At 49.0% G+C, this 13,382-nt stretch overlaps 1 protein-coding gene across 7 annotated transcripts in view; it reads left to right on the top strand.

The window, feature by feature from the left end:
• The window catches only part of MTCL2 (microtubule crosslinking factor 2), an 86,739-nt gene that overhangs the window by 34,853 nt on the left and 38,504 nt on the right, over positions 1-13,382 (top strand). For 5 of the 7 annotated variants that reach the window (XR_011430992.1, XM_023626511.2, XM_023626510.2 and 2 more), the window contains exons 4-8: positions 3,113-3,175; positions 3,859-5,037; positions 6,757-6,921; positions 9,451-9,576; positions 10,593-10,823. Coding sequence is in view for 6 of the 7 variants with exons in the window: in XM_023626511.2 (XP_023482279.1) it covers positions 3,113-3,175; positions 3,859-5,037; positions 6,757-6,921; positions 9,451-9,576; positions 10,593-10,823 (1,764 nt within the window). In the remaining variant the exon portion in view is untranslated. The remainder of the gene's footprint in view (positions 1-3,112; positions 3,176-3,858; positions 5,038-6,756; positions 6,922-9,450; positions 9,577-10,592; positions 10,824-13,382) is intronic. The other 2 variants (XM_005604621.4, XM_070247686.1) reach the window with 1 other exon arrangement.

Here is a 13,382-nt window from a genome sequence, read left to right as displayed (position 1 = left end):
TTTCTTTGTGTCTTCTTCAGTTTCTTTCAACAGTGTTTTATAGTTTTCAGTGTACATATCTTTCACCTCTTTGGTTAAGTTTATTCCTAGTGTTTTATTCTTTTTGTTGCAATTGTAAATGGGATTGTATTCTTAATTTCTCTTTCTGCTACTTCGTTATTAGTGTATCCCTCTGTCCTTTTTAGTGTCTTTAGGCTTTATATTACTCATTCCTTTATATGTGATGGCTGGGACCTCTCAGTGCCTTTGGAAACCCCTGGCTCCCCTTCCTGCCATCCAACTTGCCTCCTCCAGGGAGTCCACAATGCTTGAAGAGGCTGTGGTCATCTAATCCATAGCTCGGTTTTGTAGATGATAAAATGGAGTTTCAGAGAGAGGAAGGGGTTCTCCCAGGATCATAAACTCAGTGTTGGGGGGTTCCCAGAGTTCAGCTCCCAGCTGAGGCCACAGCCCCTCTCACTCAGCTTGTGCTAAGCAGGCCCAGAGCTGACCATCTGACCTCACCTCCCCACGTGGGGGTCTCCCTCTAAGCCCCCCTTCCCAGGCCCCATTTGTGGGAGGGGCTCTCTGTGGGGGCCTTGTTTGTGCCTCTCACCCCATTCCCTACTCTTTCCTCCTTGCTTTTGAAAGATCCCAGGTAAGCCTTCTCAAATACTGGCTCCCTGCTCTTGGCACCCAGTGTCTGAAATATCAGCCTCAGCCTTCCTGCCTCGTTTGCATTTCAAAAGTTCTCTTTAGGATTTGATCAGGCTTTAAGATATACTTAAGAGCCCAGCTGGAGTCCTTCCCTGGCTTTGTGGTTCCAACCTGGGCTGCCCAGTAGAATCACCTGGGAAGCTATTTAAAAATAGTGATGCCTGGGACCGACCCAGGCCCAATTATATCAGAATTTCTGAGGGTGGGACCTTGGGCCACAGTTTTTTTTTAAGTTCCCCCAGGTAATTCTGATGCCACCCAGGTGGAGAACCCCTGTGCTGGCTCCACTCTGGCCCGCATCCAAGAGGGCACATTTTCTCCTTCCAAGTCTTTGGAACTTAGATCAAGAGCTATGTCAAGAACTGGTCCCAGGTCAGCGGTGGATTTGCTGTGAGACCTCTCTTGTGCCCTCAGTAAAGTGGGGCTTGGATTAGATGGGTGGTTCTCACCTTCAGGGATGGGGTGTGAGAGGTGGGGTGGGGAGTGTCTGTATTCAACCACCTGGGAGCATTCTCAAAAAATACCCGCCCAACTTGAAAAGTCAAAAGCAACCTAAGTGTGGTTTTATTCACCACTAACATGAATCACCCCTCTCATGAGAAGAAGTGTTCGATGGACTGAGTGACTTTTTTAAACATGGAGAAACTTCAGGAATGATTGTTGTTACAGTCCCTCAAATTCCCCTCCACAGGGCTTGTGTCGTTTTGCATTCTTGCCGGTGATATGTCAGGGTACTGTTTCTCCATAGCTTCTCCAGCAGAATATGTTCTCAGATGTTTGGATTTTTGCCAGTCTGATAGGTGAGAAATGGTATCTCGGTGTAGCTTTAATCAGCATTTCTCTATTGTGAATAGAATGGAGCATCTTCCTGGGGTTGAGAGCCAGTTACCTTTCTTTGCCTGTAAACTATTTTTCATGTCTCTAGCCCATTTTTCTATAGGTTCGTTGGCCTTTTTGTTCTCTATTTTTTGAAGCTCTTTATATATTTAGGATGTCAACCCTTTGTCAGAGTAAAAACTGCATGTTTTTTTCCCAGTTTGTCTTTTATGTTTTTACTTTTCTTAGGGTATCTTTTTTTTCCATGTAGAATTTGCTTATCTAATCAAATGTCTTCCCCCTATCGCTTTTGGAGTTTTGAATCATGATTATTATGATAGCCTTCTTTTCTTTTTTGGGGGGGGAAGGTTAGCCCTGAGCTAACATCTGCTGCCAATCCTCCTCTTTTTGCTGAGGAAGACTGGCCCTGAGCTAACATCCATGCTCATCTTCCTCTTCTTTGTATGTGGGATGCCTACCACAGCATGGCTTTTGCCAAGTGGTGTTATGTGCACACTCAGGATCCAAACCAGTGAACCCCGGGCCGCCAAAGCGGAATGTGTACACTTAACCGCTGCGCCACTGGGCTGGCCCTATGATAGCCTTATTTTCAATCTGCATGAAAACTTTTACAATTTAAATTGTATGGTTTGTTACACCCATTTTTATTTTGTTTATTAGTATTCCTTCTGAATTAAAGTCCCCGCTAGAAAACTAGTTCCATGAGGACAGGATTCCCTCTGAGATGGAGTTCTGCATGCACAGGCTTATGGAGGAGTCTCCTTGGGAATAACACCATCAGGAATCGAGGCAGAGGGAGAAGCTGAAGTGAGGAGCATTCACACCAATGTCCTCAGCCCATCCCAGGGGAGCCCTGGAGCTGGATGACCCTTTAGCACTGTCCCGAGTTGAGATGAGGGGGCATGGACCAGTCATTGGATGTGAGCTCCCCCAGGGAGGGCACATGACCTTGGATGAGGTGGCTCCCCTCAGCCAATGGCCATCCTCAGGAGGGGGACTCAGTTTGGGGTCTTCGCTGGGTGAATGAGTGCCCCAGTCCTGAAGAGGGGTCTGGGCAGAGCACCACAGCATCCTCCCCAAGTACCATGTCTGTCCTTATCCCTGCTGTGTACTCTACACCTCACTATGCCTGGCACATAATAGGTGCTCAGGAAATCTTTGGTGAATGAGTGAAAGACAAACAAGAAAAGAAACCTAGATTTCTGGTTCTTGGCTCAGGCCAACTGGATCACAATGTGGGGGTGGGAGGGAGGAGAGGGCCCCCAGGCAGGTGTTTTCAGAATCATCTCGAGTGCTTCTGGCCTGTTCCCCATGTGCAGCCCTCTAAGTGGTCTTGAGAGCTCCTCCTGCTCAGCAGTTGGTGCTGGTCAAGGCCTGGGCTGGGCTGGGCTGGGCTGGGCTGGGCTGGGCAGGGCTGGGCTGGGCTGGGCTGGGCTGGGCAGGGCTGGGCAGGGCTGGGCTGGGCTGGGCTGGGCTGGGCTGGGCAGGGGACCCTCGGCGGAGCCCTAGGCATCTCACTGCTCTTTAGATGCACATCACTGTCATGAGCTTCCAGTTCAGTTTCTTAATCTTCCTCCAGCATTCCTTGAAGAAAAGAGGAACCCGCTCCCTGGGGAAGACAGACAAGAAGGCTTCGGTGCAGGTACTGCCCGGCAGCCCCCACCGCCCCCGGTGCAGACCCCAATGGCAGGTTTTAGTCTTAAGGCCCGAGGCCTAACTCCAAGTGGCCCGAGGAGTCCCCAGAGGTGCCCACCCCTCCCCAGCCTCTACCCCATGCTCCCCTTGTTCATTTTCTTAGCTTTGCTGGCCACTTCACTTCCCAAAACCATGCCCTGAGCCGGTGGTTCTCAGGCTCGGGTAGATAAAGTGCTGTATGTAGACAGGCCAGGCCTGGAATCCAGTTAGCCTCTAGTGGTACTGGATTGTCAGGGTGCCAGGCACTTTTCATACATTATCTCATTTAATCCTCCCCATGGCTGGTTGAGGAAGGAGTGTTATTACCCCATTTTATGGGTGAGCAAACTGCAGTATTAATGGTAGTTGGTGGCAGTAGCAGCAATAGTCACCCTGGCAGAATGTCACCTGCTCCAGGAAGCCCTCCTGGACTTCCCAGGCTATGTGTGGTGCTCCATCCTTGGTGCAATATTCATGTCCCCCTCTCTGCTTCTGCTCTGAACCCCCAACTCCTTGAGGGTCAGGGCTGTGGCTGATTCACTCCTGTGTCCCCAGCACATAGTTAGTGCTCCCGGGAATGCTACGGCTGCTATTGGGCCCCCAACACTAAGTGTCTTGGGTTGTGTCTGTCCTTGTGCCCATTGGTTCCAGGAGGACAGCGCAGACCTGAAGTGCCAGCTGCACTTTGCAAAGGAGGAGTCAGCCCTCATGTGCAAGAAGCTTACCAAGCTAGCCAAGGAGAACGACAGCATGAAGGAGGAGCTGCTCAAGTACCGCTCGCTCTACGGCGATCTGGACAGTGCCCTGTCGGCTGAGGAGCTGGCTGATGCGCCCCACTCGCGGGAGACCGAGCTGAAGGTGCATCTGAAGCTGGTGGAGGAGGAAGCCAACCTGCTGAGCCGCCGCATCGTGGAGCTGGAGGTGGAGAACCGGGGCCTGCGGGCCGAGATGGATGACATGAAGGATCACGGTGGCGGCTGTGGGGGCCCGGAGGCACGCCTGGCCTTCGCCATGGGGGGCAGCGAGTGCGGGGAGAGCCTGGCGGAGCTGCGGCGGCACCTGCAGTTCGTGGAGGAGGAGGCGGAGCTGCTCCGGCGCTCCTCGGCCGAGCTCGAGGACCAGAACAAGCTGCTGCTGACCGAACTGGCCAAGTACCGCTCGGAGCACGAGCTGGACGTGACGCTGTCGGAGGACAGCTGCTCCGTGCTCAGCGAGCCCTCGCAGGAGGAGCTGGCGGCTGCCAAACTGCAGATCGGCGAGCTCAGTGGCAAGGTCAAGAAGCTCCAGTATGAGAACCGCGTGCTGCTCTCCAACCTCCAGCGCTGCGATCTTGCCTCCTGCCAGAGCACGCGGCCGATGCTGGAGACAGATGCCGAGGCAGGCGACTCTGCCCAGTGCGTGCCCACTGCCCTGGACGAGGCCCACGGACCCCATGCTGCCCGGCTCTGCAGAGCCAGGGAGGCTGAGGCGCTGCCTGGACTAAGGGAGCAGGCAGCCCTGGTCAGCAAGGCCATCGACGTCCTGGTGGCTGATGCCAATGGCTTCTCGGCTGGCCTCCGCCTGTATCTGGACAATGAGTGTGCCGACTTTCGGCTGCATGAGGCCCCTGACAACAGCGAGGGTCCCAGGGACACCAAGCTCATCCATGCCATCCTGGTGCGGCTGAGCATGCTCCAGCAGGAGCTCAATGCCTTCACACGGAAGGCGGACATGGTACTTGGGAGTTCTGCCAAGGAGCAGCCAGAGCCCTTTTCATCACTGCCCTCCTTGGGCTCCCAGGGACCTTCCAAGGAGATTCTCCTGGCCAAAGACCTTGGCTCAGACTTCCAGGTAAGATGTCCCAGTCACAGGCCCTATTACTTTTATTTTCAGTGAGGAAGATTGGCCCTGAGCTAACATCTGTTGCTAATCTTCCTCTTTTTGCTTGAGGAAGATTGTCGCTAAGCTAACCTCTGTGCCAGTCTACCCCTAGTTGGTATGTGAAAATGCCTGGTTCACTTATTTACTGTCCATAGATACAGGGGTTGGTTCCGAGGCCCTATCTTTTTGTCCAGTTGTTCTTTCTTCTTTTCTTGTTTCTTTTGTGATTTTGTTTTTTAAAACGAGTATTATTAAAAAAAAAAAGTTTCGCTCAGGTCCTGTGCAAAGGCAAGAAACTTGGCTTTCTAAACATAATGAACTTCCAGCCTTGATGTCAGTAAAATATAACTTAGAAAAATGAAAATAGCAAATGCACTTGTCCTGAAAAAAGGCCTTATTGCCAAAGTAGTCTGTAACCATTCGAAGAGTTTCGGAAGTGCCTGAAGTAGAAAGATGAAGCCTCCTCCTCGCGGCTTCCCACTCCCTGAGGTACCGCTGGTGATAACTGGAGCAGCGCTGGCCACTATGGTGGCTGCTAGCCACATGTGGCTACTTAAATTTAAATCAATAAAAATTACATACAATTGAAAATTGAGCCACATTTCAAGTGCTCAGTAGTTGCGTGTGTCAAGTAGTGGAGATGTAGAATATTTCATCATCACAGCATGCTCTTCTAAATCTTTCTCTACATATACTCTCATATATTTGTTTTTTTCACCCAAATTGTCTTATGTTATAACTGTCACCATACAACTGATTTTTCTCGTGTAATGTGTCTATTTGCTCATTTACTTATGATGGTGTGGTTATAGTTCATATACTTTTTGTGCTCAGGCTGGAGGTGCCATGGTGAGCAAAAACAGATAGGATTCCTGCCCCCCACCCTATAGAGTGGGGAAGAGAGATGTTCCTCAAAATATCGTGCAATGAATGTGAAATTATAAACTGAGATGGGGGCTGTGAAGGAAAGGTACTTGGTTCTATGAACAAAGAACTTGACCCTGGGTCAGAGAAGAACTCTGAGCTGACCTGAGATCTGAAGGATGGGAAAGAGTGTTCTGAGCAGAGGGAACAGCCTGTGTGAATTCATCACGGCCAGAAGGAGCGCGGTGTGTCCAGGGACTAAGAGAAGGTGCGAGGCTGGACTGCAGAGAACACTGGGAGGTTTGACCTTCACCGTGAGAGCAATGGGAGGGTCTTTCCATGTCTATCCAGAGAGATTTAGCTCTTTCTTTTTCACAACTGCACAGTGTAATTGTGCCAGTATTTCTTTACCCAGTGTCCTGTTGATCTGGCTTCATCTTGCTTTTCTAAGTGAGCAGACTGCCCCATGTTAGGTCGCCCTCTTGGTTCTCAGGTAGGAATGAGCTGGGGCTGCACATGTGGTCGGACAGTTGAGGCTGCCTCAGAGGGTTTGAGTACAAGACAGACATGCACAGAATCGGTGTTTTCACTCTCTGCTTACCTTGTCATTCATCCTCTCAACAGACGTCCACCGAGTGCTTGCAGTGCCCTAGCCAGGGCTGGGTCTGGGCTCCTGAGGTGAATCCACCTATGTCCCAGCCCTCAGTGGGGTGGTCAGAGCCTCTTACAGAGCCCAGAGGCCTGGGTTGGGGGCTGCTCCTGGGACCCCTGGGGTCCCTCCCCATAGTTACCTTTGGTCTCTTCTGCCCGTGCCTCTGGGTGCAGCCGCCTGACTTCAGGGACCTGCCGGAATGGGAGCCCAGGATACGAGAAGCCTTCCGCACTGGTGACTTGGACTCCAAGCCTGACCCCAGCCGGAGCTTCAGGCCTTACCGAGCTGAAGACAATGACTCCTACGCCTCTGAGGTGGGCCTAGGCCTGAGCAGGCAGGTGGGTGGGTAGGAGGAGAGAGGCTGGGGCTTCCCAAAAGCAGAGTGATCCGTGGGGAATCTTAGGTGGTGGTGATATGGGTTTCAAGTATTCCATTTGGTTCCAAGCTTCCTGGAAGGCAGGGCAAAAAGGGAAACAAGGAAGTTTGGGCCTTTCTCTTGGCCTGATAAAAGGAAGCTTATACACTCATTTGAAAAAATTGAATTTTTTTCTTATGCTAAATTCCACTGGGGATTCAATAATTTACGTCATTTAATGGAACCACTAATTTATGTAGCAGTTGGCAGCAGTCTCCACAGTCAGGCTGACTGGGTTCAAATTGTGGATCCACTATAAACTGGCTGTTAGATCTTAGATAAGTCACTTTATCTCTCTGATCCTCAGTTTCTCACCTTTAAAATAAAAGTGATCCCTCATAGGATTGTTGAAAGGATTACATGCATGAAAAGCCTTAGCTTCTCACCTTTTTCATTTTGGATTAGGATGAGGAAGATGATGATGACACATCACTGGGCCTCAAGGGACCTACCACTGTGGCTGTGGCCTTGGACATGTTCTCACTTTCTGGCTGCAGCTCGCCCATCTGTAACGTGGGAGGATTAGAGTCAGTGTAGCTGGAGAAGAATTGCTAGGATTCTCTGGTCCTTCAGGAATTCTGGGTGGTTCTGAGCTCCTCCCAAGCCTATTGAGCCCCGCCCCAGCTCTTCATAATGAACCTGAAGCAAGAAAAGGCTCCTATGGACTGGGTGGGGCCTCCCTGAGATTCCTCAACCATGGAGACCCCTGTGTGTACCCCGACCTGAGCACCCTTTGCTTCTGAGCATCCCTGGGAAGGCAACTTTGTGGTCCCAGGATGGCCAGTCTGTAACTGTGCAGGGGGAGAAGCTCCCTTGAAGCTGATGGATCAAACTCTCTAAGTGGTCTGAGTTTCTTAGCAGCCATGGCAAAAAGGGGAAAAATCATGTGACACTTAGTTCTCCTTTTCTGAGGAAAGGAAATAGGCCAGCTCATCTGTGGAGAAAATAATTTCCATTGTATGTTCAATTAGTTTCATTCAACCACTCTTTATTGAGCAGTTACATTTTTTTTCTTTTTTTGAGGAAGATTAGCCCTGAGCTAACTACTGCCAATCCTCCTCTTTTTGCTGAGGAAGACTGGCCCTGAGCTAACATCCATGCCCATCTTCCTCTGTTTTATATGTGGGATGCCTACCACAGCATGGCTTTTGCCGAGCGGTGCCATGTCCACACCCAGGATCCGAACCGGCGAACCCTGGGACGCCGGAAGGCAGAACGTGCACACTTAACCGCTGCACCACCAGGCTGGCCCTGAGCAGTTACTGTGTTGGGCACTGAATTCAAGGAGAACATCAGATGTAACAGATAGTATCTCACGCTGTAAGAATTTTTAGTACAAAACAGACTTATAAGATAAACCTCAAGTCAGAGTGCCTTCCATTGCCAAATTTCCATGGTATTGGCCAGATAATAAATGTTTGCGTTTTTTTCGCAGAGGGACATTTTGCCATGCCCGGGAAGGTTTTATGTAGGAGTTGGAACTGACGTTTCCTTTTTTTTTCCTGCTTAACATGACGGCATAAAAATTTCCCTCTGTTACTAGAAATAGTTAAAAAAATTTTTAATTGAAGTATAGCATATGTACAGAAAAGTGCTCATATTGTAAGTGCACACCTCAAATAATTTCACAAACCGAACACTCCTGTGTGATCAGCAAGCACATCAATAAACAGCATGACCTGCTCCTGGGAGCCCCCTGTGTCCCCTTCTGGTCACCTCTTTTAACAGAGTAGATTAGTTTAGCTACAAATACTTAAAACACAACTTCCCTGAAAATATAGTTTTATGGTCTTTTTCTTAAGATTTTATTAATAGTCATTATAGACAAATAACTACAACAAAATCCCTAGGCAGTATTGTATAAAGATATAAAGAAGAGAGTCAAGATCACAAGATCATCACATAGGTAACCACTGTTAACATTTAGTGTGTGTGTCCATGTCCTTTATGTTCTTCTATTCAGGTGTATATCTTTTTGTTTTCATTTTTTATTGAAGTATAATATAATAATATACATACAATAGAGGAAACTATCCTTAAGTGTACAGTTGAATAGATTTTTATATATCTATAGACGTATTAACACGTATATTCATCCCCATCATTTATCATCTAAGTTGTTTGTAAATTTTTGCAATTATAAACAATGAGACAATATCTTTGTGGATCAAGCTTAGTTTTCACAGTATATTATTTTCTTCTAATAAATTGCAAAGAGAGAAGTTATCAAGTTAAAATGATAATAGCTAGATTGGATGTGCACTGTTTTGTTTAATTGTCGTGACAGCCCACGGAGGTGGGGACAGCCATGGTGCCCCATTTGTACTTGGAGGACAGCTCGGGTCCGACTTACTGCCGTTGCTACCCTACTGCTCTCGTTCTTTGCCGGCCGCCCCGGTCCTCCTCCTGGTCGCTCCCTCCTCATTATCTGTGTCCCTCATCCCTACCCCAGATCAAGGAGCTGCAGCTGGTGCTGGCCGAGGCCCACGACAGCCTTCGGGGGTTGCAAGAGCAGCTCTCCCAGGAGCGGCAGCTCCGGAAAGAGGAGGCCGACACCTTCAACCAGAAGATGGTCCAGGTGGGTGGTGCCCAGTGCCCTCCCTGCACCTACTCCCACCCCTCTTCCCTGAACTGAAGGCAGAAACCGTAGATGTCCACGGGTCTTCAGAAGGCAAGAATGTCAGGGAAACTCAAATCTTCCCGTCCCTTGTGATCGTGGGGTGTTACTGTGCTTGTGATTGTGTATTAGCTGCACTGGGCTGGCATTCTGGGCTTGTCATTGACTGGCTGTTTGGCCTCAGGCCAATCCTTTCTCCTCTCTGGGCCTCAGTTGCCCATCTATGAAAAATTGCCCCCGTCAGAGCTGAAAACTTATAGCAGAAAGGCCATAGGCTTGGCTGGTAATCAAGTTGATACTCCTGCTAAAGAAAGCATTTATTAAGCCCTTACTGTATGTCAGGGCTGTGCAATGCACTTTCCACACATTATGTCCTTTAATTCTCATGTCTTCCCCATGTGGTGTCCCCATTTTACAAATGGGGAAACTGATGCCCAGAGAGCCGAAGTGCCTTGCCCAGGGTTGCACATCCAGGGAGAGGTGGGGCTGGGGTTCTAACCCAGGTCTCTGGCTCCCTCGTAGCCGTGACAGAGCCTTGCTTCCTAGGATAGTGCATATTCTCAGCCTTCCTCACTCCGAGCATGCCCTTTGCTCTCCACGTGAGTCACCCCTCCCTGCCATCATTGCTCACCCTCAGGTTCCTCATTAAATGTGAGCGTTCATGTGAAACACTGACACCCAGAACGTGCTTATTATGTGATGTCATGGTTTTTGTAATCAGAGCTGGGTTCAAACCCAAGCTCTTCCACTGATTCGTATCTGTGATCGCTACTGCTTTTCTGAGTTTCTCTTCCCTGGAGTAGCAGAGGGCACTGTTTATCTCAACAGAACGAGCTTCTAGTAGTGGAATCCCTGGCAGGGATCACCAACAGGCACCACCCACATTTTCCTCTCTGCCCTGGTGTGAGGCCTGGAATGGGGTGGGGTAGCGCCCCCTAAGACAGCTGGGGTTTCTCATGCTCTTGTCCCCCTCACAGCTGAAGGAGGACCAGCAGAGGGCGCTTCTGAGGCGGGAGTTTGAGCTGCAGAGTCTGAGCCTCCAGCGGAGGCTGGAGCAGAAATTCTGGAGCCAGGAGAAGAACATGCTGGTGCAGGAGTCCCAGCAGTTTAAGCACAACTTCCTGCTGCTCTTCATGAAGCTCAGGTGGTTCCTCAAGCGCTGGCGGCAGGGCAAGGTTTTGCCCAGCGAGGGAGATGACTTCCTTGAGGTATGGGTCCCCTGGGACTGGGTCTGGGGTAGGGGTGAGGTGGGGGAGAGAGAACTGGAGGGACACCCAGCTGTCGTTGACACAACCCCGAGGTTCATATTTGAGCCATCCGCTTGCAGGCTTCCATCCCTGCATCCATTCACTCATTCAGCGTCTGTTGAGAACCAGCTCTTTACTGGGCTCTGTGGCAGGTGCTGGGGATACCGTGGTGAAGAAGACAGCCTTGGTCCTGGCCTCACCAGGAGAAAGTCTCTTGGGGGGCTGGTAGGTCTTTAACACCTAATACTTGTTGGTTTCTCTTTTTAACAAAGCTCAGAGTCTTCAGCGGGCAACAGTATCTAAATGAATTTAATAATCTAGTTTTGTTGCCATCGCATTATATGCAATATAGTATATATTAATGTTTTTTTATTTTATTCTTTTAAGGTATAAGTTACATACAGTAAAGTGCACACATCTCAAGTGTACAGCTGATGAAGTTTTACAGTGTACACCCGTATAGCCCCCCAGATCACAGTAGAGCACATTTCCCTTGTGCCCCAGTCAGTATGCCCATCCCAGCACTCAGCACTATTCGGACTCCATACACCATGGGTTAGTTTTGTTTACCCTAGAACTTCATATAAGTGCGTGTAGTCTTCTGTGCCTGCTTCTTTTGCTCTGTATAATTTTTTGAGATTCATCCATGTTTTGCATGTGGAAGTACTTCATTCTTTTTTATTGCTGTTTATTTTTGACTTATGAATATACCTATTTTTTTCTAATGTTACCTTTGATTTATGGCAATGGGTACTGGCTTTCCATTTTTAGTAATAATATCAACTTCCTTTTTTAGATATGTTTATTTAACTATGAAGAGTAAGTTGACTTATAACACTAACAATGGTACAGGTAGAAGGGGATGTGGCTTTGGGAATGTGTGCAGCTTGGGAAGGACTCCTGTGGCCCTTTTTCCCTCAGTCTGTGCAGGACCCTTGTCGTTCCTCAAAGCCCCTGCCTCCATCAGTAGCACGTTAACACTGCTAGGAGAAGGGGGCCTGTAAGGGTGTCACACCTCAGTCACACCCACCTGCGCTGGCACCACTCACCTTGGCCTTGGCCTTTTAGGTGCAGGTGTCTCTGGTCTAACCCAGGCTTGGCCCTCCTCTGGCTGAAGCTACTCTTTCCAGAGCCGATGGGGCCCACTGGCACTTCCTAAGTCCCCAGGTACCCTGTCAGGGGTCCCCCAGAGCAGCCCAAATGGCCCAGGAGCAGGGGGTGATGGTTAGATCTGAATCTGTAGCAAAAGTCCCCTCCCCCCACCCCCAGAGGGGCTCACAGTTCTTCTCCCAGGCCACCCTGGCCTCTTGGGAGAGTCACTGACCATCATTAAATGGACCCACTCCCTCTGCCCTTGCCCTGGAATATCTGACACAGAGGTGCCCCCATGAGAAGCAGCTCAGAAGCCCAGCCTGGCTGCCGCTTGAGTATCACCCTTTGTGACACCTGGGGCCTCCCATTTGAAGCCACTGCCTGCTCTCTCTCATGGCATTTGAAAACATGGGACTTGCCACTCCTGTTTGGCAGTCCCACACGGGCCTCGGGATGACTTTTAAGTTTATAGTTCAGTGGCATTAAGTATAGTCACATTGTTGTGCAACCATGTCCACCATCCATCTCCAGAACTCTTTTCATTTTGTAAAACTGAAACTCTGTACCTGTTAAACACTAACTCCACATCCCCTTCTCCCCCAAGTCCCTGGTAACCACCATTCCACTTTCTTTTTTTTTGAGGAAGGGTAGCCCTGAGCTAACATCCACGGCCAATCCTCCTCTTTTTGCTTAGGAAGACTGGCCCTGAGCTAACATCTGTGCCCATCTTTCTCTATTTTATATGTGGGACGCCTGCCACAGCATGGCTTGATAAGTGGTGCATAGGTCTGTGCCCGGGATCCGAACTGGTGAACCCCAGGCCACCGAAGTGGAGCGCATGAACTTAACCACTGTGCTACCAGGCTGGCCCCATCTACTTTCTGTCTCTGTGAATTTGATTACTCTCAGTACCTAATATAAGTGGAATCATACAGTATTTGTCCTTTTGTGCCTGGCTTATTCCACTTAGCATACTGTCTTCAGTTGTTCATCCATGTTGTAACATATTGCAGAATTTCCTTCTTTTTTAAGGCTGAATAATATTCCATTGTGTGTATATGCTGCATTTTATTTCAGCTTTATTGATGGGTAATTGACATATAGAGTTGTATATATTTAAGGTGTACAACTTGATGTTTTGATATATATATACATTGTGAAATGATCACCTCAATCAAGCAAATTAACATATCCATCACTTCACATAGTTACCATCTCCTTTCTTCCTTCCTTCTTTCCTTTGTGGGAAGAACACTTAAGATTTACTCTCTTAGCAAATTTCAAGAATGCAATGCAGAATCGTTAATCGTAGTCACCAGGCTGTACATTTGATCCCCAGAACATCCTTGTCCTGCATAACTGAAACTTTGTGCCCTTTGTCTAACATCTCCACATTTCCCCTCCTCCCTGCCCCTGGCAACCACTATT

Source organism: Equus caballus, chromosome 22 (genome assembly GCF_041296265.1).
Source record: "Equus caballus isolate H_3958 breed thoroughbred chromosome 22, TB-T2T, whole genome shotgun sequence".
NCBI lineage: Eukaryota > Metazoa > Chordata > Mammalia > Perissodactyla > Equidae > Equus > Equus caballus.
This window is presented reverse-complemented; position numbering and strand designations above follow the sequence as displayed.